The sequence below is a fragment of the Vombatus ursinus genome, unplaced genomic scaffold (genome assembly GCF_900497805.2).
Source record: "Vombatus ursinus unplaced genomic scaffold, bare-nosed wombat genome assembly UNPS02014812.1, whole genome shotgun sequence".
NCBI lineage: Eukaryota > Metazoa > Chordata > Mammalia > Diprotodontia > Vombatidae > Vombatus > Vombatus ursinus.
In genome coordinates, this window is record NW_020954590.1 from 50,185,575 (window position 1) to 50,209,696 (window position 24,122).

At 38.8% G+C, this 24,122-nt stretch overlaps 2 protein-coding genes across 4 annotated transcripts in view; one reads left to right on the top strand and one right to left on the bottom strand.

The window, feature by feature from the left end:
• Positions 1-3,744, bottom strand: part of LOC114054158 (N-acetyltransferase ESCO1-like) — a 49,817-nt gene extending 46,073 nt beyond the window's left edge. For 2 of the 3 annotated variants that reach the window (XM_027877311.1, XM_027877313.1), the window contains exon 1: positions 3,463-3,551. The gene's annotated coding sequence lies outside the window, so the exon portion shown is untranslated. Of the gene's footprint in view, positions 1-3,462; positions 3,552-3,689 lie in introns of those variants that run through there. The other variant, XM_027877312.1, reaches the window with a different exon arrangement.
• A 5,579-nt stretch (positions 3,745-9,323) lies between these two features.
• Positions 9,324-23,753, top strand: LOC114054142 (small nuclear ribonucleoprotein Sm D1). Its single transcript, XM_027877286.1, has 4 exons — positions 9,324-9,461; positions 19,138-19,214; positions 21,186-21,377; positions 23,571-23,753. The coding sequence occupies exons 1-4, from the start codon at positions 9,448-9,450 to the stop codon at positions 23,645-23,647; spliced, it is 360 nt and encodes a 119-aa protein (XP_027733087.1). The 5' UTR covers positions 9,324-9,447; the 3' UTR covers positions 23,648-23,753.
• Positions 23,754-24,122: the final 369 nt, after the last annotated feature.

Below are 24,122 nucleotides of genomic sequence, written 5' to 3' on the forward strand. Positions count from 1 at the left end.
CGATTCCAACCTCAGACACTTACTACCTAGCTGTGTGAACCCTGGGCAAGTCCCCCATTGCCTCCAAAATTTTAAAAAAAGAAAAGAAAAAAGAAATGAAGCTTTCAAAAAAAGCTGGAAAGACATAATTACATAAACTGATGCCAAGTGAAGTGAGTAGAACCAGAACATCGTACACAGTAACAGCAATATTGTACGATGATTAACGATGAATGAATTAGCTAGTCTCAGCAATATAATGATCCAAGATAATTCCAAATAGATGGAATATCTATTCCAAAGGACTCATGATGAAAAATGCTATCCACCTCCAGAGAAAAAATGGATGGAATCTGAATGCAGATTGAAGCATACTATTTTTCACTTTCTTTATTTGTGTGTGTGTGTGTGTGTTGTTGGTTTTTTTTGGTCTGTGTTTTCTTTTACAACATGACTAACATGGAAATATGTTTTGCATGACTGCATATACATAATCTATATCAAATTGGTTGCCATTTCAGAGAGGGGGGAGAGAATGGAGTGAGAATTTGGAACTCAAAATTTTTTAAAAAAAGAATATTAAAAACTGTTTTTATATATAATTGGGAAAAATATTATTTTTTAAAAACTAGGAGTTATTCCTCAATTGATAAATGGTCAAGGGATATAAGAAGGCAGTTTCTGGAGGAAGCAATCAAAGCTATATATATAATCATAAGAAAAAATGCTCTGAATCACTACTGATTAGAGAAATGAAAATCAAAACAAATTTGAGATACCATTTCATACCTATCAGATTGGCTAAAGTTATAAAGGGGGAAAATGACAAATATTGGAGGGGATGTGGAAAAACTGGGACATCAACACACTATTGGTGGAACTGTGAACCAATTCAACCATTTTGGAGAGCCATCTGGAATCATGTCCAAAAAGTTACAAAACTCTATATACCCTTTGACTCTTTCAATACTACTATTAGGTCTGTTTCCCAAGATGATCAGGAAAAAAGAAAAATAACATGTATGTTCTAAAATATTTCTAGCAGCTCTCTATTTCTTAAAAGGGACTTAATCTCATCATTTCCACATAATAACAGAATGAAAGAATGAAGTCTCATGTAAACTAACAAATGATAACCTTTCTTGTGGAAAAGTCATATTTATGACCTTGATTCATAAATGTGCTAATTATCCTTCCCTTTTACAGTTGTTACAACCAGTGACATTTTCATTCTTTTCTTACCCATATCAATTTAAGTCCATAGTATCGAAGAGAAATCAGAAATAACAAACAGATCTAGGAAACCTAGACCACAGAACTTACTGAAAAATGCCATGGACAATTCCCAACAGAATGTTCCCAGTATTTATCAATGGCCCTTATTGCTACCTACTCAAGGAATTTTAGAGATTTCTCTTTAAATTTTAACTTTGAGGATTGCAGCCTGGCTCCTTATTTGGATTTGGTATTCTACAAAAATGTCGTTCAGAACATTACAAAGAATATGACAAAGAATATGACCATTTGGAATATGCAAACTAAGAGATGGCATGATGTTAAGAGTGCTAATCAGAAGACCTAGGCATTAGAATCTTAGCTGTTACTAACCTTGAGCACAAAACATTTTTTCTCTGGGCCTGTTATCCTTTGTAAAATGAGGTAAATGACTAGTTGATTACTAAGGACCATTCCGAATCAATCTAAAGACCATTCCAAATCTAAAGAGGCATTCAATATATGTACTCAATATAATATATGTCCATGAAAGCACACAATAATTCTTCTTAGAAGTTGTCCTAACCTCCAAAGAAGGCATAGCCATAGTAACTATTTCTGGTTCACTTAGACTACTTCAACAAAAATGTTTTTGCAGGTTGAAAACTAATTTTTATACATTATTTAACCTACAAATCTAATCTAAAACAAAGAGAAACAGAACTACATAAATTTCTCTATAATTAAATTTATTTAACTTTAGATTTTAACCAAGTGTTTGGTACATAATAGGCACTTAATAAACACTTGCTGACTGAATGAATGACTGGTTGATCAGTATATTCCTAAATGGAAGTAACTTTTGACCAGCAGAATGGCTTTCCCAAAACTGCAGGTGTGAACTGAATTCACATTGTACATTCTGTCTGCCCAGCACAATATTATCTTCTTCCAAAATACCTCAAGAATACTGGAAAGTGATGATAAAGGGAAGACTACAATGGGGGGGGGGGGGAGAAGGGGAAGAAGGGAAAAAGAGCCCTTGGCTGTTGAGAATGTTGAAAGGTATATTCTCCTTATTCCAATTCTCAAAAAAAAAGAGATATGGCTTATTTTCAACACCAAACATAACCTTGTTTTACACTTCTGAAAAATATCTTGGTTCAATTCCTAATTCTCAATTCTTAATCTGGCACCTGCAAACACTTCCAATACTATTCCCATTCCTAATTTCAATGGCACAGGCATTATGTTAGGCACCCAAGTAGGATTCCAGTCAAGTATATTTAATTGAAAGGTTGAGTCTTCAAATGTAAGGAAGGGAGATAACCATAGTTCTAACTTCTCTACTCTCCTCCCCCCAGTTTTTAAATGCAGGAGCAAAAAATACCTATAACACCAACTACCAGCCAAGTACACTTCCTTCCTATTTTGTCTTCTGAAAAAAATGTTCTTTACATACTTTCTGCACGACTAGCAGTTATTCAGGAAAATCGTTGCCAATCAGCCACACAAATACCATTTAGATGCCAAGTGCTGCAACCGAATATTGCTGAAAGATGTTACTCAAGATACCCAATTCAGCCACAAAACAATCTAATCAGAATGCCTGAAAACTAGTGCCCCGTCCAAGCTTTTTAACTTTTAAGTTTCAGAGGAGAATGTGTATGCATTGGTCAGCGGCATGGTTCTCCTAACTGCCATTCCTTAGGGGTAATGGGGGTAACCCCGTCTGAAGTGTGACCAGCCCTCCATTCATCAGGACTACCCCGCGACCCCAGGTAGGAGGGCTCTCCCACACCCTCCCTTCCCCACCGCCCCGCCGTGACCTTGGCCCAGCTCTCCCGGGCTCCTTAATCCCCCCGCCCCCATCCCAGCCAAGCCGGGAAGCGTCCTGACCCGCAGAGCAGCAAAGGCCTCCTCGGGGCTCGGGACGCGGCCCCGACACCTCGGGCGTTTGGCTGGGCTGGGGGCCAACACCGCGGGACGGAGGCGGAGAGAGAGCCGGGAAAGGAGCCCGGCTCCTCGGCCGGGGTCGCCCCCATCCGGCCCGCGGCGCAGCCCCTGGTCCCGGGCCCCTTCCTGCCCACGGCGGCGGCGGCAGGTGAAGCGGCCGGGAGGCTGCCTACCTCAGCGGCAGCGGCGGCCCCGCTCCACCACCACCCCCGGAGGCAGGCGCGAGGAGCCGGCGACCGCGGGGACACGCGGAGGGGCGGCGCCGGGCGCTCTCGCGGGGCCCGGGGGAGGGAGTTCGGGAGGAACGCGCACCTTCTTCATCCTCGGCCGAGCTTCCAACGGGAGCCGGAGGGTCACCTCACATCCGGGTACCGCGAGCTAGCCCCGGGGGCGGGGGTGGCGGCGGCGGCGGAGGCTGCTGCTGCTCCCGCTGCGGCTCGTGTAAGGCGCGGAAACCCCAAACTTCCGGCGACTGCGACAACGACGGCGACGGCGACGGCGAGGGCACCGCCTGGTTCGCTAGTCAGATGGAAAGCTACCTGCAAGTTTCCCGGGTGCGCTTGCGCAGCCACTCATCTTCGCCTCCTAGACCTTTCTCAGCTGACTGCCTTGACTAGGGGCTAAAGATGGCCGCCACGCGGGATGCGCGTCAAACCGATTTTCGCCCAGTGCCGGGCCCTTTCGACACTCCCCACTCTCCCGCCACCCCCGCCCTCGGCTTCGAAAGTCCTGGCAACGGGAGACTTCTCTCCGCGCAGGCGTACCGGGGAGACTCTCTGAGAGCGCCCCCAATTGGCGGCACCTGGGAAGGAAGTAAAAGTACAGGGGCGGGGCGAGGCGGGACACCCCACAGCTGCGGGACAGCGTCCCCTGTAGGTAGAGTTAGGTAGCTGCTCTGTTTTTTGAGCCAGACTTAAGCTCTTGGGCCACTGCATAGATTTTCCGCTGAGAAAGATTGTCCGGGACCTTCCGTTTCGTCCCATTTCCATTTTTTGTTTCCCTGCATCTTTTATCTGCCCCAATCTGATGCGTTTTACTCCTATCACGGCTTTTGGGCTTCCATAGTCCACTGTCACTACATTATTAAAAATAACAACATTTATATAGCGCTTTTTAAGGTTTGCAGAGCACTTTCCACGTGCTATTTGCATTTGGTTGTTGCAACAACACTGTGAGATAGTTGCTATTATTACTCCCGTTTTACACATAGAAAGTATTTGAACTGCATTTGAATTCAGTGTTCCTGAGTTTAAGCCCTGTTCTGTCCACTGCAGCACCTAGCTGGCTCATTGGACTGGAGATGGTGGAGAAAAGACATGCATACATATATGTACATGCATACACACATATGTGCATGTATACATATTTATGCTCACCTCTACACAATCCCAGAGTTTTTAACTTTAACAGAGTCTTTAACCCAGAATTACCACTTAGTTCCCTTCCTGACAAAAGTAAATGTGTTTGTAACCTCCTCAGTCAGTAGATGTGACCAGACTGGGTCTGAGTTCCTTCAGTTGAAATTAGAATCCAGGATAGAATTTTCATTCTGCGTCTTTTTGTGCCATTAATTACCAGCTCTGCTATCCCCATTTTTGAGGCATACATGACCTAGCATAAGGCATGGACCTGCCCTAAGTTACTTATGATGTTAGTTTAAATGAAACATACTGGTATAATGGAAAGTCTAGATTTGGAGGAAGAAAGGACATGATTTTTCTCTGGCCAAATCATTTAATTTCTCTGAGCTTCAATTTCTTCACCTGTAAAATGGAGATAATACCATTGTGATGCCATAATGAGATAGAAATAATACACGGAAAGGGCTTTGCAAAAATTAAAGTGCTCAAATGCCAACTGTCATATATTAATATAATATTGATATAATTCATATTCTAATAACAGTATTTTGCTAACATAGTAATATTATACATATTATATAAAAGTACAAATAAGATATGAAAATCCCAAAGATTAAAGATGTCTTGACTTTTTACTTCTTCTCTAAGTTTAATAGCTTGAATATTTTTCTTTTAAAAAAAAACCACCTCAAATTACTTTCAAATGTCTCATTTTTCTCACATTACCTTTAATAAATGAATAAAATTGCCATAGCACTTATTTTCACTTATAGTCTTTCAAAATTACATTTTATATTAAATCTCAGGAATAAATTATAAGCATTAAAACATAGTTGATGAATTAGTAATTTCTGTTTCTTTGTAACAGATTTTGACTCTGTATTCATTATTATTTTCCCTACAGGACTCTCCAATCTCTTTTATAATTAAAAAATTATTCACAAAATCATTTAACTGTCAGGCTGTTCTTAATTTTATCAACACTGGATCTTACTAGTCAGTCAACAAACATTTATTAAGCAAAGAGCTTAATAGCACAAAAACTGAGTTCCTGCTCTCAACGAGCTCACTTTTCAATAAGGAGACAATATGCAAATAACTACTAATACACACGTGTTCATATAGTATAAATGAGAGCTAATTTTAGAAGGAAGGGAGGGGGGGGGGGAGACACCAGGAAAGGCCTGCAGAGAATGTGAATTCAAGCTCAGTCTTAAATATTACATGAAAAGCAGACTAAACCATACAAATGTTAATGATTATAGGAAACGTTCATAACATAGCACATTATTAGTGTGGCTACATTATTAATTCAAAGTTAACTCTGCGCTTTACATTTACAAAAATACAGGTATTAGCCACGAATATGATATTCATTTAAAGCTGAGATGTAAATGTCATAATTATGTGAAAAATCTCCGTATTATCACCGAAGTTCTTGGCAATTTTCAATAACTTATCCAACATTGTTTTGGATTATATACATGAGAACTTCAAATGCTAGATGATGATGATAAAATGATCGTTGTCATATTTTCTGAAATTCCTGGGCGTGAGTCCTGCTTCCCCTTCATGTTATATGAACTGAATCAAACACAATACTCTGATCCTTAGTTTTCTCATCTATAAAATACAAATTGTACTTATAATGCCTACCTATTGTACTATTTTGAAGCTCTATTCATAAAGATCAACTAAAAGAGATAATGTATGTAAAGCATCATGTGACAATAAAGCTCTATATACTTAAATATTTCAGTGGATTCATAATCTTGCAGTGTGCATTTTTATCAATGACATAGTTAAAGTCATAGATGGCATGCTTATCAAACTTATAAATGACACAAAATGACACTGAACAATAGAGTTAGGATGCAAAGTCTTAAGAAGCTAGGGCACTCAGGCATCTAAGGAGATGAACTCCAGTAGGGCTAAATGGAAAGAAAGTCTTACACTTGGGTTCCAAAAGCCAACTCCACAAGCACAGGATTGGGGATGATGCACATTTAGCAGTTTGTCTGAAGAAGATCTGGTAGGGAGTTAGTGGGCTGAAAGTTCAATCTGAGTCAGTTGAATGAGATGGGGCGGTCAAAAAAAGAGAGTAGCTTAATGCAGCTTAGGTCTGCATTAAGAGCATCGTAGCTTTGAGGAAACTACTGCCCTGGTTGGTCCATATCTGGAGAACTGGGTCCACTTCTGTGAACCGTTGTTTAAGAAGGACGTTATAATCTAGAGAGTCTCCAGGGAGAGCAGTCAGGATTGTGAGTCCAAATCATCTGAGGATCAGCTGAAGAAAACAATGACATTTAGCATGGAGAAGAGAAGGCATAGATGTTTTCAAGTATTTGAAGGGCTGTCATGTGGAAGAAGGGATTAGGCTTGTTGTGTTCGGCCCCAGAGGGCAGAACAAGGAGTAGTGGGTGAAGCAAATTTAGGTTTGGCACTGCAGAAAACAGCCTACCAACTAGGTACGTCCAAGTAGATGGGCTACTTGAGTGGCAGTGAGTTCCCCGTTATTAGAAGCTATCAGGCAGAGACGAGATGGTGTGATCTGTCAGGTATGGTGCAGTCTGGATTTTGCTTAGGTATAGATCCAACTGGATAGCTGGTGGGGTTCCTTTCATGTCTCAAATTCTGTCATTCCCTCCGATAGCACTGATCCATTAGCTCTCCCCTAAACTCATCCTGGGTGACTCAGGGAGACCAGAGTTCTATTTCTGCCTCAGGCACTTAACAGGCTCTGTGACTCAGCAAGTTACTTAATCTCTTAGCCTCAGTTTCCTCATCTGTAAAATGAAGATAATAGCAGCTACTTCAAGAGGCTGTTGTGAGATTCAAGCATTTTGCAAAACTTAAAGCACTATCTTAAGACTAGCTATTATTATTATGCAAAACTAGAAAATATCAATAAAAGTTTTAAAAATAAATTGTTGCTAACTTTTAGTGAATGGAGGTTACCTTCCAGATGTTATAAAATAAATAATTCTGAATTAAAATATACGATTTATATATTGTAGTCCTACGGACATTTTAAAAATTTCTTTGGTCAAATATTGGATACGTGTCTACTGCTTTTCAAATGCCAAGTATTTTGGTTGCCCTATTATCTCTGTTTACATAGATAACATAACGGCATATCCAGGATTCTACCAATACTTGTTTTATCTTCTCATCACATTACATTTTGGATTTTATTAAATGATTGTCCATAATTCCAATACAGGTAGTCCAGGATAGGGTAGTCCATTCTTATAGTTAATATTTGTCTTCGGGGAACTAGAATTTATTTTTATTAAAGTAGAAAAATTAAAATTTGCTTTTCCTGTCCTGACTTCTAAAAAATACAGATCTATAATTATTCAGAATATTCCATTCATTTTTCCTTAAATGTATTAATTTCCTTGTTTCATGAGTTATGTTGGTTGGACACCCGTACCAAATTGTTTAGAACACATGGACAAGGCAACACAAGATAAGCCACTATGAATGAATGAGTTTCCATCACTGTCACTGGAGGGAACACCCTCTTCAATAAGGTTTCCATCCATTTGAATTCAATCCATTTTTCTTTCCAGTGATTTAATACAAAATGATTATCTTAGTAAGTTGCATATTCTCTTTGATTAGTTTTTGTTTTGTGTTGATTAAGCAATACTAGATCCCTTCTCAATCTGCTGATTTTGGGTCCTAGCATTCCTTTTGTACATGGAACTTTTCTAACAGGATCAGATAGAACCGTCTCTCTCATGCTGAAGCTGGGGATGGCTGGAACTCATTGCTATCTATTGGCTTATTTACATGTGACTGTTTTCAGGGTTTTGAAGGAAACGGTTGAGAAATTATAAATTGCAGAGCTGTTTGCGAACTGTGGGAAAATCTTCAGTTTGTGCCACATTTGATAGAATTGTGGATTTTGGTTTTTTCCCAACCTGAATTAGAGATGGGTCACTACTCAGGAGGACGGCCTGATTAAAAGCCAGAAGTAACCAGAAAAAAAGCAGAAGGAGACAGAAGACACAGAAAATGACAAGGGAAGCAGCTCGCAGAAGATCTAAGGAAACAAGTTTTGAGCCCAGCTAAAAGAAAAACTTTGCAGTTGACACAGGCCGAATTTGAATTCAGGTCCTCCTGACTCCAGGACCAGTGTTCTATCCACTATGCCACCTAGCTGCCCCAAAGAAAGGGTTGCTTAACTTTTTTTTCCTCTTCTTTTGCTTTTTGGTGAGGCAATGGGGGTTAAGTGACTTGCCCAGGGTCACTCAGCTACTAAGTGTCAAGTATCTGAGGTGGCATTTGAACTCGGGTCCTCCTGACTCCAAGGCTGGAGCTCCATCCACTACACCACCTAGCTGCCCCCCAAACCCCACATGTTTGCTTCGGTGCAGTGGATAAAGCACTGGCCCTAGAGTCAGGAGGATCTAAGTTCAAATTCGGCCTCAGATATTTACTAGCTAGCTGTGTGACTCTGGGCAAGTCACTTAACCCCCATTGCCTCCTAAGGAAAAAAAACTCTTGCATAAAATTAATTACAGAAAGCACTTGCTTTTGCTCAACTTATCCAAACTTTACCTTTGAGCATCCTGTGCAAGACGGTGCTATGGCCAATAACCTGATGTTTTTAACTAAAGAGAAGCCATTCTTTTCCTCAAGTTGTAAAATTAACACCCCGCAGGAGGAGCTCTGGTAAGGTCTTCCATCCTGTGGGCGACATTCGCACCGCCGCCCTCCAGGGGGAGCCGCAGCAACACCGTGTGCCTGGAAAGTACCCACTCCACCTGCCTCTGAGCAGTCTCGAGTTTTCCTCCAGTCGGCTTTTCTACTTCCGGTTCCCTTGGTGGAAGTGCTTCCGGCCATTCATTCCCTCAACCCGTGTTAGCACCGTAGTGGTCGTTGTTTTGCGGCCTATCGGACCGAAAGGTTGACGGCGCCGTGAAGGATGAAGCTCGTGAGGTGAGGAGACGGCGAGAGCGCCGGCCGCCGCGGCAGGGTTTGGTATGAAGGTTTGTCGCCAGGCGCCGTGTGGCCACGGTCAGAAGAGGCGCCAAAGTCGCGTGCGCGCGCGAGATAGGCCCGGACAACGGCGGCCGGGTGTCCCGCCCGCCCGCCCGGTGCCTCGCGCTGCGGCTTGTGCCCCTGAAAACGAGCGCCCTCAGGGCGGGGTGGGGTTTCCCTTCCCGCTCCCGGCAGGGTGCGGCCGTTGTCCAAAGCGGGCGCGCGGCCTGGCCGTTTTTTTCTAGGCTCTCGCGAGACGCCGCGGCGTGTCTCCATCCCGCTTCCTGGGACCCGGGTCCCCCTCCCCTCACTTGTAGGGCCCTCGGGTCTGCGCCCCTTTCTTTACCCTGTTCCCAAACCTTTTGACCGGTTTCACGTGGTGGAATCGTAGGAGGAGAGCTCGAAAGGACCCCATCCCCTTGCCATTTTGCGTTTGAGAGGCCTGAGAGTGACGGGCTCAGAGCAGGGACTTGCCTCTGATGCCGACCCATCATCGCGCCTTCCACCCTGGGAAGCCGGGGGTGCTCGGCTCGGCTAAAGCCGGATTCTAGAAGTACCTGAAAGCTCAGTGGGGTCCTCACTACTGAAATTTTAAATTCCCTAAACGTGGGCCTACATGATGGACCACTTTACAAAATGACAGTGCTGTGAGGTCGACTCTTTACTATTTGGAAACCGATTATACAATTAAATTTTCTCTCTCTCCATCTTTTTGGTTTTTTCAACCCTGCTTCAACCCAATCAAACATTTGCGATAGTCACTACTCCTTAAATTAGAGAATTAAATTCTACTTGAAGTAGTTCTAGTTAAAGTTTGGAGGAGTCATTGAAACCAGCTTATTAATGCGAGCCAGCCATACTATTCCAAGCATAAATGGAGAGTTATGGTGTTGTACGCAGACCCAAGTCTTAGCCTACGTGGTCCAGGTTTCCAAATCCCAACTCTATACTGTTGAGAACTATGAAGTGATATGATAGGTTTTACTGTTCAGCGAGTTTCTCCTTGTCATCTTGCATTAGAGCACAGTAATTACCTCCCAGTTGTATTTAAAATAATTGCTACATTTCCTTAAAATAAAGGTTTGATTTAGATTAAAGCAGTTAACTCTGAATCTCTCAAATTTAGAGTATTTGGGTTGAAGGTAATCTTAGGGAATTTTCTTTCAACTTTAGTACTCCAACCTTACTTAACCCTGGGAAATATAGAGGATACTTTTGTCTTAAAATATCTTTTAAAAGGAAGAAGACAGGGTTCAATTTAGGGAATTATGCATTCATTCAAGAGAGTAACTGAACAAAATCTATCTCAAAAAATCCCAAGTCCAAAAATGTCTATATTTGCCAACTCTGGAAGTGGTGTTTATAAGTTCTTGTGTCTAAAGTAATGGGGATTATGAATCAGAATTTGAAGTTTTGGAATATAACTTTTGTTTAGTAGCTACCCAGACTCGATTAAATAACCAAATGTAAATTCAGTAGACATCTTCTGCAAGATGAGTATACTTAACATTACTCTTTCTGCTTACCCCCAAATATTACATCGGTCAATAAACAATCATTTATTAAAGTGCCTATTATGTGCTAGACACTGGGGTTACAAGGCAAAAAAACCAAAACAAAACAAAACAGGCCCTGCCCTCATGGAGTTTATATTATACTGGTGGAAACCAGTTTGTGTCCAGACAAAGATGATGAAAGTTCCTTCAGTAAGAGAGGCAATGGCACTCTTTGGATTTAAAAGAACTTAAGTACCATGCTGGCTTTGCCACTTTCTGCAGCTTGCATGCCTTTGGCCCAGTCCCGTAAGCGATCTCAGGATCCATTCAGTCATCTGCAAAACACAGAAGTTGGACTAGAATTCCTCTAATGCTCTTTCCAGTTTTAAATCTATAGTTTTTTTAATCAGACAACAGATAAAGTAGAAAAAGATGTGTGGAATTTAGTGTTATGTGGAATATTCAAATGGATCTCTAATTTCATTGAGTTAGATGCACCTTCCATCGCTGCAGATTACAACCATCCATTCCTGTTGATACTGTGTACCTTTTGTCAGTGTCCTTTCATAAATTTGACACAGTGTCTAACCATTATGCTGGAGACCCTACTAAATTTCTCCTGACTTAAGGTGTCAGTGGAACACTCTGGGCCGGGGTGGGGAACCTGTCCCCTTGAGGCCACATGTGGTCCTTTAGGGCCTCAAGTTCGGCCCTTTGACTGAATCCAAACTTTGCAGAACAAATCCCCTTAATAAAGGGATTTGTTCTGTAAAACTTAAGACTCAGTCAAAAGAACCGTTAGGCCACTTGTGGCCTCTGGGCTACAGGTTCTCCGCCTCTGTTCTGGCCTGTCTTTCTGTCATGCTGCCACTCACTTTGTGACCAGCCCACCTTCTCTTCCTATCGTAATTCTTGAAGACATCTTTTATTCCTGTTCTTAGGAGTCCCTCATTGGTGGTTTTATGTTGTTAACTCACGGTGTACCTCTGTGACACCCATTTAAATTCTTCATAAACTTCTATCCCATATGACTCCTAAGGCTGTGAAAATTACACTGATGAACAGAGAAACCTGTACAGAAGTACTGAGTACACAACAGCACCAGTATAATTCACCAGTATAATTAAGAAAAATGGGCCTTTGCTTTCTTTAGAAGCTTGGGGTTATTAAAGGAGCTTTGCAACTTTGCAAAGACAATCTGGCCTTCTCTCCTTGGGCCTAAATTAATTTTCCATTTGTACTGTCATGATCTACATGAATAAGTAGGGGGAAAAACAGACTAAGCCATCCTCCCTGTAAAGGTGAATCTTTTAGATAAAATGCAGTAATCAGTACTAGGCTGTAAATGAAATTTTAAAGTAATAATATTAAACATGTTTTTCTGACATTTGAAAATCTTTCTAAAATATATTGTGTACTTTTCTACTTTCTTAGTTTTCTGAACATAATTTAACTTCTCTTTGATTAAGTTACTCCCTAAATATGCCAGGGAAATGTGACATTACTCAATTTGATTTTATAATGTTAGGAAATCAAGAAACGGTGAGATATGTTAGTGTGTATTTGCGCTGCAGACTAAAAAGTTCAAAGCTATTGTTTTTTAGGTTCTTATGTCTTCTTTATGACTGTTCCCTACCTTGTAATGTCTTGCTGTTTTCAGTGAGTCTGCCTATAGCCTTTTTTCTTTCCCCTTAACACATATTGCTTCTGATCTACTGTCATCTTAGAAACCAGATATCCAAGCTTGTAATTCACATGATCATAGATTTAGAACTGGAAAGGACATTTTGTTCTTTTACTCCAGAAGAATTACACATTTTGAGTTTAAAATGATTAGCCCAAAGTTACGTAACTGGCAAAGATGATTTTTGAATCCAGGTTCCTTCAGAGCCAGTTTGAAATAAGAATAAATAGGCTTAAGAGTAAAGAACATAGACTTTGTAAGATCAGTATTAGTTTACAGAGATTTTATTCACTTCTTGATCTTTTCTTTTGTTTTAGATAGTTGAGGTTGCCAGATAAATGACCTTTGGATAAATGAAGTGGTGTGTTTTTATACCGCTAATCTCCTTCATTAACAAAGATAATCCCACTATTCACTGTCCGTAATTTCGCATTGTTTTGATATCTAGATGTATCCAAACAGATTTTGTAGTTATATAATATGTGTATTTTGATGGATATCTGGTTTCATTGATGTGGATTGTGCCCTGTGCTGGGCAGCTAGGTGGCACAGTAGATAGAGTACTGGGCTTGGAATCAGAAAGACTCATCTTCCTGAGTTCAAATCTGGCCTTAGACACTTACTAGCTGTGTGACCCTGGGCAAGTCATTTAACCGTTTGCCTGTTTCCCCTGGAAAAGGAAATGGCAAAGCACTCCAGTATCTCTGCCAAGAAAACCCCAAATGGGGTCATGAAGGGTTGGACACAACTGAAATGACTGACCAACAACAATAAAATTACCTGTACTGCAATAGATGTGAATTGTACATTACCTTCTCACTTTCTACGTGATTATTGCTCCTCTTCCTCCATAAATCCTTCATAGAAAAGCCATGCTATGCATTGGAAGCCTTCTTCTGTGTCTTTTAATGTTTTCTTCAATATTGATTATCCCTTGCTCTTACTACATGACCACCCATTTCCTTTTTATTTATACATGGATCATAAATTTAGAAATTCAAGGGATCTTAAGAGGTCATTGAATCCCAACTTCTAGCCCCCTTATTTATTTATTTATTTTTTTGATGAGGCAATTGGGTTTAAGTGACTTGCCTAGGGTCACACTGCTAGTGTCAAGTGTGAGGCTGGATTTGAACTCAGGTCCTCCTGACTCCAGGGCTGGTGCTCTATCCACTGGGCCACCTACCTGCCCCAGCTCCCTTATTTTTAAGAGGAAGACCAAGGCACTGAGAGGTTAAATGACTTGACCAGGTTCATAGCTAGTAAATATGAGATTTGAACTCAGGTCTTCCTTACTCTAAGTTCAGTGTCTTATCTACCATGTCATTCTTCCTCTCATCATATTTGGGATTATGTCTTTTATGCTTCTTGCATTTTGGTTATTTCAAACTAAAGCCTCTTTAAATCTAATATGTTTATTTTCATTTCCTTATGAGTCACCATTTTGATTCTTCTGTGAATGTCACATTTTATGAATAGCATTACTGAAGAATATTGGTGCTAAGATTTGCTTTGGTGGCAGGGAGTAGCTTAAAAGTGTAATTTTCCAAATGTGATTCAATCTCTTTCTTCTTATTTAATCCTGATCCTACTATAACTGTTCATCGTTTATCTGTAACGCACATATATCTGCTGCTAGAATAATTAACTCCACGAGAGACATTGTGGTATAATGAGTAGAAGACATTTGGAATCAAGAAGACCTGGGTTAGAATCCTGTCTCTGACATTCAATAGTATCACCATGAGCAAGTCATTTGATCTGTCTTAGCCTCAGTTTCCTCATCTGTAAAATGAGGATAATAACAATAATAATAATAATAATGATCCCTGTACCACCAATCTCACAGGGTTTTGTGAGGCTCAGTTGAGTTATAAATCTTGTTTTTGCAGTGTTCTCATGGATCAGAGATCTTAATCATGTTCCTGCAATAATGCAGACTATAAATGATCTATGCCTGTCTCTCCTGTCTTCATATAAATTCAACCAAGTGGTCCATTCACCATGGACTTTATATTCTTTAGAGTATTTCCTCTAGGATCAAATATAAAATCCTGTTTGGTTTTTAAAACCTTTCATAATCTGGCCCCTTCATGCTTTTCCAGTCTTACCCAATGATTTCTGCAATCCAGTGACACTGGCCTAATTGCCATTCCTCCTGCAATACTCTATCTCTTGACTGTACATTTTTACTGATTCCATGCCTGGAATTCTCTTCCTCCTCATCTCTTGACTCCTGGCTTTCCTGGCTTCCTTCAGGTCCCACCTAAAATTCTACCTTTTGCAAGAAGCTTTTCTTGGTTCACCTTAATGCTAGTGTCTTCCTTCTAAGATCATCTCTAATTTATCTTGTTTGTTTTAATTGTTGTTCCCCCATTAAACTATGAGATCCTTAAGAACAGGGACTGGGGTTTTTTTGCCTGTCTTTTTAGCTCCAGTGCCTAACCTAGTACCTGTCATGTAATAAATGCTTGTTAACTTCACTTTTGCCATTACAAGAATACCAGTGGAATTAACACTTAGCTCTTCATCCTACCTGATTAGGCCATGCTATCTTGGTTACATAGTTTTTTCTTATTGCTGTTGTTTTAAACTTTTATTTATGTGTCATACTTTCACATTATAAATATTATTTATAATAGAAATATAACATTATATTCCATAATATTTATAATTTAAATATTTATAAATATTTACAGATTACTCCTACTATATGAGGTGTCTTGTAACAAAGAAGTGACTCAGTAAGTCAACAAGCATTTATTAAATATCTGCTATGTTCCAGACAATGTGCTGAGTACTAGAGATTTAAAGAAAGAAAAAAAACAATCCCTGTTCTCAAGGAGTTAAAAAATTTAGTTGGGGAGACAACATGAAAACAGCTATGTAATAAAGAAGATGTAGACAGGATTAAATTGGAACTAATCAACAGAGTGAAGGCACTAACTAGTATTAATGGGAATCAGAAAAGGCTTCTCACAAAAGGTCGGTTTTTGTTATTTGTCCTTTGTTTCTTTTTTTTTTTTTTGGTAAGGCAATTGGGCTTAAGTGACTTGCCCAGAGTCACACAGCTAGTAAGGGCCAACTTGAACTCAGGTCCTCCTGATTCTAGGGTTAGTGCTGTATTCACTCTGCCACCTTGCTGCCTCTTTTGTTTTCCAAGAGGACCATGATGTCATAGAAGTGATGTCATGATTTAAGTCTCCAGCCTCACTTTCTCCTCTGGAGCTGTCTGGGTCCAGTGGCAAGATATAGAGGAATGGAGATGGCCCTGGATGCAATGAGAGACCTTAACCTTTTTAAGCTAAGGTCTTTAACAGGTCTGAGTTTGAGAAGCAATGCCCATTCAGTGATTAAGCCTACGTCTTTACCCCAAAGAGAGATCAGAGAAAGAGGAAAAGGAGCCATGTGTACAAAATTATCTATAGCAGCTTTTTGTGCTGGCAGAGAACCAGAGAATAAAAGTGTGCCCATCAAAAGTATGTTTTTTATATATTTTTTCGATTACATGTAAAAACAATTTTTAACATTTTATTTTTTTAATTTTGAGTTCCAAATTCTCCCCTTTCTTTCCCCTCACCTTTAGAAGACAATTTGATGTAATTTATACATGTGCAGTCATGCAAAACGTATTCCATGTTAGCCATGTTGCAAAAGAAAATACAGACCAAAAAAAAAAACCAAGAAGAATTTTTTCTTAAAAGTATGCTTTGATCTGCATTCAGACTTCATCAATTTTTTCTCTGGAGGTAGGGAGCATTTTTCATCATAAATCCTTCAGAATTGTCTTGGACCATTGTGTTGCTGAGGATAGCTAAGTCATTTACAGTTTTTCATTGTACATTATTGCTGTTACTGTGTACAATGTTCTGGCTCTAATTAACTTTATTTTGCATTAGTTCATGTAAGTCTTCCCGGGTTTTTTTGAAATCATCTCGTTAGTCATTTCTTATGGCACAATAGTATTCTATCACAATTATATACCACAACTTGTTCTGCTATTCCCCAATTTATGAGTATTCCCTCAATTTCTAATTCTTTGCCACAACAAAGAACTGCTGTAAATATTTTTGTACATATAGGTTCTTTTCCTTTTACCTTTGTTTTTTTTTGTTTTTTTTTTTTTAATTTCTTTGGGATATAGACCCAGTAGTGGTATTGCTCAGGGTATGCACAGTTTGATAGCCTTTGGGGCATAGTTCCTAATTGTTCTCCAGAATGGTTGGATCAGTTCACAACTCCACCAGCAGTGCCTTAGTGTCCCACAAATTATGGTATTTGAATATAATAGAATACTGTTGTACTATAAGAAAAATCAAAGGGACAATTCAGAGAAACATAAGACTTGTAAGAATTGATACAGAGTAAAGTGAACAAAACAAGGAGAACAGTTTATAGAGTATCAACATATATACAGTACCAACATACAGTGTAGTTTATAACATAATAAAGATAAACAGCTTCAACCACTTAACTCTCTTTCCCTCCCCCCATATAAACTGTTGCCAATGCCTGCCAATTTCACCTTCGCACATCTCTTCTGTCTTCTGACACTGCCCCTGCTGGTGGGTCTGCCCACCTCTAGTATCTCCCCACTCCAATCCACTCCCCATTCAACCATTAAAGTGATTTCTCTAAACATAATTGTGATCAATGTCAACCTCCATCCCCCACCCCCAATAAACTCCAATGACTTACTGTTGCCTCCAGCAGCAAGTAAATACAAAATGTTCTGTTTGGCATTCAGTTTCCTTCATAACCTAGCCTTCTTACCTTTCCAGTCTTCTTAAACTTTACTCCCCAACACATATGCTTTGATCAAGTGTTACTGGCCCTCCTGGCTGTTCCGTGAATGAGATATTCCATCCCTAGGCCCCAGGCATTTTCTCTGGCTGTCCCCTATGCATGGAATCCTTCCTTCTTCTGCTTTTTGCTACTGACTTCCCTGGCTTCCTTTAAGTCCCAGCTAAAATCCTATATTTTATAGGAAGCCTTTCTTAACCCCTCTTACTTCCACTGTTTTCACTTTTTTAATGATTTTCTATTTATTCCATTTATAGCTTGTTTATATATATTTATTTGCATGTTGTCTCCCCCATTAGATTGTAAGCTCTTTTCTATCAGCAGCACTTAGCACAGTGCCTGGTACATAGGATAGGCTTAATAAATGTTTATTGAATTGAACTAAATTGATTCTGTAATAACCAAACACTATTCCAGAGGACTTATCAACTTATCAGAGATGAACATGTCCTCCTCCTGAAGAGAGGTGGGGCATGAGACATATTTTTGGACATGACCAGTGTTGGAATTTGTTTCACTTCATTCTGTATATTTGTTAAAAGGGTCTATTTCTCTGTCTTTTTCAATTGGGATAGAGGAGGGAAGGAGAGCAAATAGATTTTTGTTAATTGCAGAATATAAATTTTAAAAAGGTGAGCCTTTTTTTCAGCGAGAAGTATGCCATTATTAAAAGAATTTTGCAATTTCTCAAAAGAAATCCATCCTCTCTACTTCCTGTTTCTGGGGCTAAATTCATTATCCATTTGTAGTATGTATCCAAAATATATGTGAACAAGCACTGTAGTTTTTGGTTAGGCCAAACTTTTATATAAAATACATTTCTATATAAACATTTGTGATAATAATGCACATGGGTTGAAGGCATCCTTTGTAGGAGGAATTTGAAAGAAACCAGTAAGATTTCATAAGCATTGTTCCACAGTAGATCACATCTTTACCATCACATAATTGATTGAAAGGTGCAAAAAATTACACGATCTTATTGTACTTATCATTTAATGACTCTAGAAAAGCATGTGAGTCAATAAAGCCTGACATTTCCTTAACAGCTCTTCTCCTAGTGTTTCAAAATTACACAAGATTCATTGAAAGATAAAACAGAAGTAAATGTGTTGGATGCTTAAATATTAATATTAAGTGAGGTATAACATAGATGTGTGCTCACTAAAATGTGTTATGATCGTGAAGATGATCCAGTGTTTTATCAGCACGAAATTTCCTGTTACAGGGAACCCCAAGTGCTGCATTTTTGTAGGTAACATTGTGCAAACAGAACGTTTTTAACCACCAGTCTTTATTACTTCCAAAGAATTTAACATCAGAAATAGGTATGGTTTGGAGATCACGTTAAGGAAGGCACATTACCATCTACTCTTCATTGCCCCCTAAGGACCACTATCTTTTTCATTTTATTTGCATTTGAGACTTCCTGTCTGTGCTGGCTACCTCTATTAAAATGTGGGCTCCTTAAGAGCAGGGATGGTCTTAGCTTTCTGTGGTATCCCCAGCACTTAGCACAGTGCTTAGCAGTTAGTAAGTGATTGGTAAATTTTTATTAAAGATAATGAGCTGCTTATCTATTATTGATCCATAGATTCATGTAATTGATGAAAATGAAAATTAACAGTGGTTCTACATGTTTTAATTGCAGGTTTTTGATGAAGTTGAGTCATGAAACTGTAACCATTGAATTGAAGAATGGAACACAAGTACATGGAACAATCACAGGTATGGAGATTTGAGCAGGTGAAAAACTTTTCTCAAGTACTAGATCAGTTGTACTTTGTAAATGTTTTTAAATGTTACCCATTCCACTTGCTAAAGGGGACATTCTTTTTGTTACTTAATAGTAATAGTCATTTCAGTTAAGTAAATGATAGGATCAAAGATCTGTAGGTGAAAGGGACCATTTAGTCCAACTCATTCATTTTATAGATGAAAAATAGTCTCATGGAAAATAAATGACTTCATTAAGGTCACACAAGTAAGTGTTAGAGACAGGATTAAAAAAATTAAAAGCATTTATTAAATGCTCGCCATATGCCAAATTTGGTGCTTAGTGCAGGGAATACAGATAGAACAGTGAGAAAAGTCAGCTTTCAAGAAGCTCACATTCTGATGGGAGAAAATAACATCATAGATGGATTCCACCAAAGATTTGAACTCAGGTCATCAATTTCCAATTCTTTGCCGCCACAAAAAGAGCTGCTATAGCCTAATTCTAATTTTTAAGGAGTTATTTTCATCAGTGAGTTTTTGTGTTTCTTTTTCTATCTGGCCAATTCTGTTTTTAAGGTGTTTATTTGCTTTAGTATTTTTGTGCCTCTTTTACCAAAGTTTTAATTGTCTTTTCATAATTTGATTCCTTTGCTTTCATTTCTTTACCTAATTTTTCCTCTACTACTCTGATTTTGAAAATAATTTTTTAGCCCTTCCGGGAATTCTAGTTGGATTTGTGTCCAATTCACGTTTTTCCCCTCTTTGAGGCTTTGCTTTGTAGTGTTTTGACTGCATTTTACTCTTCTGAGTTTGTGACTTTTTCTTCCCTATCCTAATAGTAACTTTTTATGATCAGGTTCTTTTTTTATCGTTGTTTGCTCATTGATTTGGAATTTTATGTTAATGTTGGGTTGTATTGGGGTCAGGGGATATCTGTCTCAAGCGTCAGGCTTTTTAGTACTCCTGTTTTCAGAACTAGTTCTAAGAGTTTGAAAGTATTAGATGTTTCCAAAGTGGTATGATATGGAGAGAGGTGTGGTCACTGCTCTCTTGGTCTGAACTCTGATTTTTACTCAGGATGAACCCATGATCCCTTGGGATTGAAATCCATACTGTTCCTTAGGTCCCCTCTCTTCCTCTGGGACCTGAAACAATACTTTTCCTTAGGGTCTTTGATCCCTTGGGGCTAGAAGTGATATTGCCCCTCAGGGCTTCCACTCCCTCTTGACAAAAAGTGTTCCTCTCTGCCCTTGAAATGTGACCCAGAAGTGGGTATAGGCAGTGGATTTGACAAACCGCATCTAATCCTGTGTCCAGTGCTAGCACTGGGGTACTCCATATTCTTTTTCTGGACAGTTGCCAAGTCCCCATACCGTCTTTTACTTGGCGCCTTCTGAAGCTGCTGTTGCTGCATCTGTCTCCACCACTGATGTGTCATCCACTCTAGGTCATTTCTCTTTCCAGCCTCCGTTGTCTTGTGCTGTAAGAATGACTCACTGACCTTTTTTTGACTCTGCCATTGCAGAATTAAATTTGAGGTGTTATTTAAAATTGTTTGCTGGGGAATGTTGGGAGAGCTCAACTATGTGCTTCTCTACTCTGCCATTTTGACTCCACCCTATCCCATCCCCTGTGTAGTTTTGTGGTTTTTTAGAGTAGCTTGTAGTGTGTCAGTATATATCATCATAATGATTTACACTTATATAGCACTTTGCTGTTTATAAAACATTTTCCTTGTATCGACTATGCATTATGCAAGTATTATTGTCCCCATTTTTTAGATCATGTAAGAATAAGAGCTTAAATGACATGCTCAGGGTCAGGTAATGTCAGGACCAGTACTGAAACCAAGGTCTCCAATCCCTATGCTTTTTCTAGTAGGGTTCTTTAAAGTGGCATAATATAGGTTACAATTTATCTTACTTTTCCTTGTTTCTCTGTTTTTGCCATACTTGATAATTTTTATTTTTTTTCCCTCAGGTGTGGATGTCAGTATGAATACACATCTTAAAGCTGTGAAAATGACCCTGAAGAACAGAGAGCCTGTACAATTGGAAACACTGAGTATACGAGGAAATAACATTCGGTACTTCATCCTCCCAGACAGCTTACCTCTGGATACTTTACTTGTTGATGTTGAACCAAAGGTGAAATCTAAGAAAAGGGAAGCTGGTAAGTTGGTGAAAAGTTGAGAGAGCCTTGTTTTAGAATTACAAAACTTATTGCTTTTTAAAGTTATGGTTTTAACACACTTTTAAACCTTTACAAATTTCTGAAAACCAAAAGATATTATCCACTTAAAATTCCTTTCCTTGGTATATATAAGTGTCCAAATTGACACTTATTGTACAACAACTATAGCATATATATAAAAATATAATTTTATAAATCATTATTGTCATCTGTCTGCCTGAGGAAATATGTGGCATGGAGAATATTTCTTAAAGTAATCTCGTCTAGATTTCAGCTTATACTTTTGTGCTATGCCTTAATTTTTATTTTTAAACTTTAGTAAACATTCAAACAATGTTATTGATGAAATTCTATTGCATTTCAGGCTCTCCAGAATAATGACCTGCCCTATTTTACCATCCTCATTGCGTATAACTCCCCTCTATTAATTATACATGTGTTATGATAGGCATTTAAAAATCTTTTACAGATATGTGCTTGTTACCTGTGACAGGACGTAGTGTATATATTTTTTTAAATTTTCTCAATGAATTTTCCCCTTAATGTTTTAATAGGAAAATTATAATTAAAGTTGTATATCTAAAACTGCTGTGCCAAAGCTGTAATATACAAACTTTGCATATTAGTAAACTTCTAATTACTTTTTTTATGTTTATTGTGACGGTACAAAGATGGACTACTTTAAAACTACATTCAAATGCTCCTACCACTTAATTGGATTTCCTTGCTAGGCAGTGAAAATGTGACACAGCAAACTTGTTAAATGTTTAAAAAGACTGACTTACAGGGCATTGAGGTGGCAAAGTGGACAGAGCACCAGCCTGGGTGTCAGGAGGACTTGAGTTAAAAAAAAAAAAAAGACTTACAAGTTCCATAGAAATTTGAAGACACTAGGGACAGAATGAATAAATTTTGCATTTGGAGAAAAGCAAGGAATTGTAAAATAATATTGAAGTTGGGCTGTGAATTTTAAGAGAGGAGATATTAGCTCTACTTATTTAGGAATCAGATTTCTTTTTTGATTGCTACTTTTGTGACTTCAGGCAAATAAGCTTTCACCTTTAGTTTTTGTCTTTAATATGCAGTAATGCTGGGGCAGCTAGGTAGCTCAGTAGGCAGTGGATAGAGCATTGGCCCTGGAATCAGGAGGACCTGAGTTCAAAAATGGCTTCAGACTCATAATATTTACTAGGTGTGTGACCCTGGTCAAGTCACTTAATCTCAGTTGCCTCACATAAAAAAAAAAAAAGTTGCAGTAATGCCCTATGTTTCTTTTGGATAGTTGTGAAAGTTAATCTCACAGATCTTTTTTTTTTAATAGACATATTTAATTATGTCTCTGTTACTGCACAGTTAGGGAAGTCTTTGAAGTTAAATGACGAAAACAAAGAAAGAGACCTTTAAGAATAACTTTCTTGAGGGGCAGCTAGATGGCACAGGGGGAATAGAGTACTGGCCCTGAAATCAAGAAGACCTGAGTTCAAATCCGGCCTCTGACACTTACTAGCTGTATTACCCTGGGCAGGTCACTTAACCCTGACTGCCTCAAAAAAAAAATAAATAATAATAACTGTCTTGAATTGGGATTTTAGACCTACTGTTTTGCCATAACCATTAACTTCAACTCAGAACAATAGTGTATCCATCCTGTTTAATATAGGTCCATATATTAGTAGCCTGCAAACGTCCATGTTGCTGTGTGCCTGAAAAACAATACCTGTTGAATGAAAAAAAAATATGTCATGTATGTGAAGGCCATGAACAGGAAATAATTTTCTGAAAGTATATTTTGGTCTTGTCTCCTTATGTGTGGTGCGTATCATTGAGGTATGCAAACACTATAATCCTAAACAATAGTATTTTAATGGTATTTTGCTGTATTTCCTGGTCCTTTTTTTGGGACCCTGCATAGAATAAGCATATGCTATTAGCAGTTTAGGGAAGGAAGAACAAAATTCAGTGTATTCTTTATTTTCTGTAACCTTGATCCACAAATGCAAGGACTAGGAAGAAAAAATGTGTAGTGAGATGATGCATCTACAACTCCCTTCTGTTGAAGTGGAAATGGATTATAAAAGTTTTTTTCCCTAGCTTAACTGATTAGATTGATTTAGTTCAAGTAACTTTTAGAACATGAGAAAATTTAACTTTATCGTTCTTTTATCTGCTCAGTTGCAGGAAGAGGCCGAGGTCGGGGTAGAGGACGAGGACGTGGTCGTGGTAGAGGAAGAGGGGGTCCCAGACGATAACTTCTTCCATGAATACTGTTATGCAATTCCACAAAAGTCAGAATATTTTTTTGTACAGGTTTTGTTTATGATGTCAGTTTTTAATAAACACGAATGTGGGAAAGAATTGTCTATTGAATGTCATCAGTTAAGATTTCAGTATTGTTAGATCTACTTCTTAGTATTAGTACAGTTGTTCCAAATGTAACAGTTGAGCTACAAGGCTGTTCGTAAATGCAGTTTAAATTCTGACTTAACTAATCACGTTCTAATCATACTTTTTTCTAACTTAAAAACATGATTTCATGTATGTATGTGGAAGATTTTGAATCCACTGTAATCCTTTTGTCTTCTTTGGGACCACCTAGAGGTGAAATAATGAGTTAACGTTTTATATAACTAAAACCCTTTGGATTGTCCAAAATGAATTCTCTTTTTCTTGAATTTCTCTCTATGGTGACTAGACATATAAGGAAGTTCCAAGCTACTAGTATTT

Coding starts and splice junctions, on each gene's coding strand:
- LOC114054142 (XM_027877286.1), top strand. Junction 19,215..21,185: donor AGTACATGGAACAATCACAG/GTATGGAGATTT, acceptor TTTTTCCCTCAG/GTGTGGATGTCAGTATGAAT. Junction 21,378..23,570: donor ATCTAAGAAAAGGGAAGCTG/GTAAGTTGGTGA, acceptor TTATCTGCTCAG/TTGCAGGAAGAGGCCGAGGT.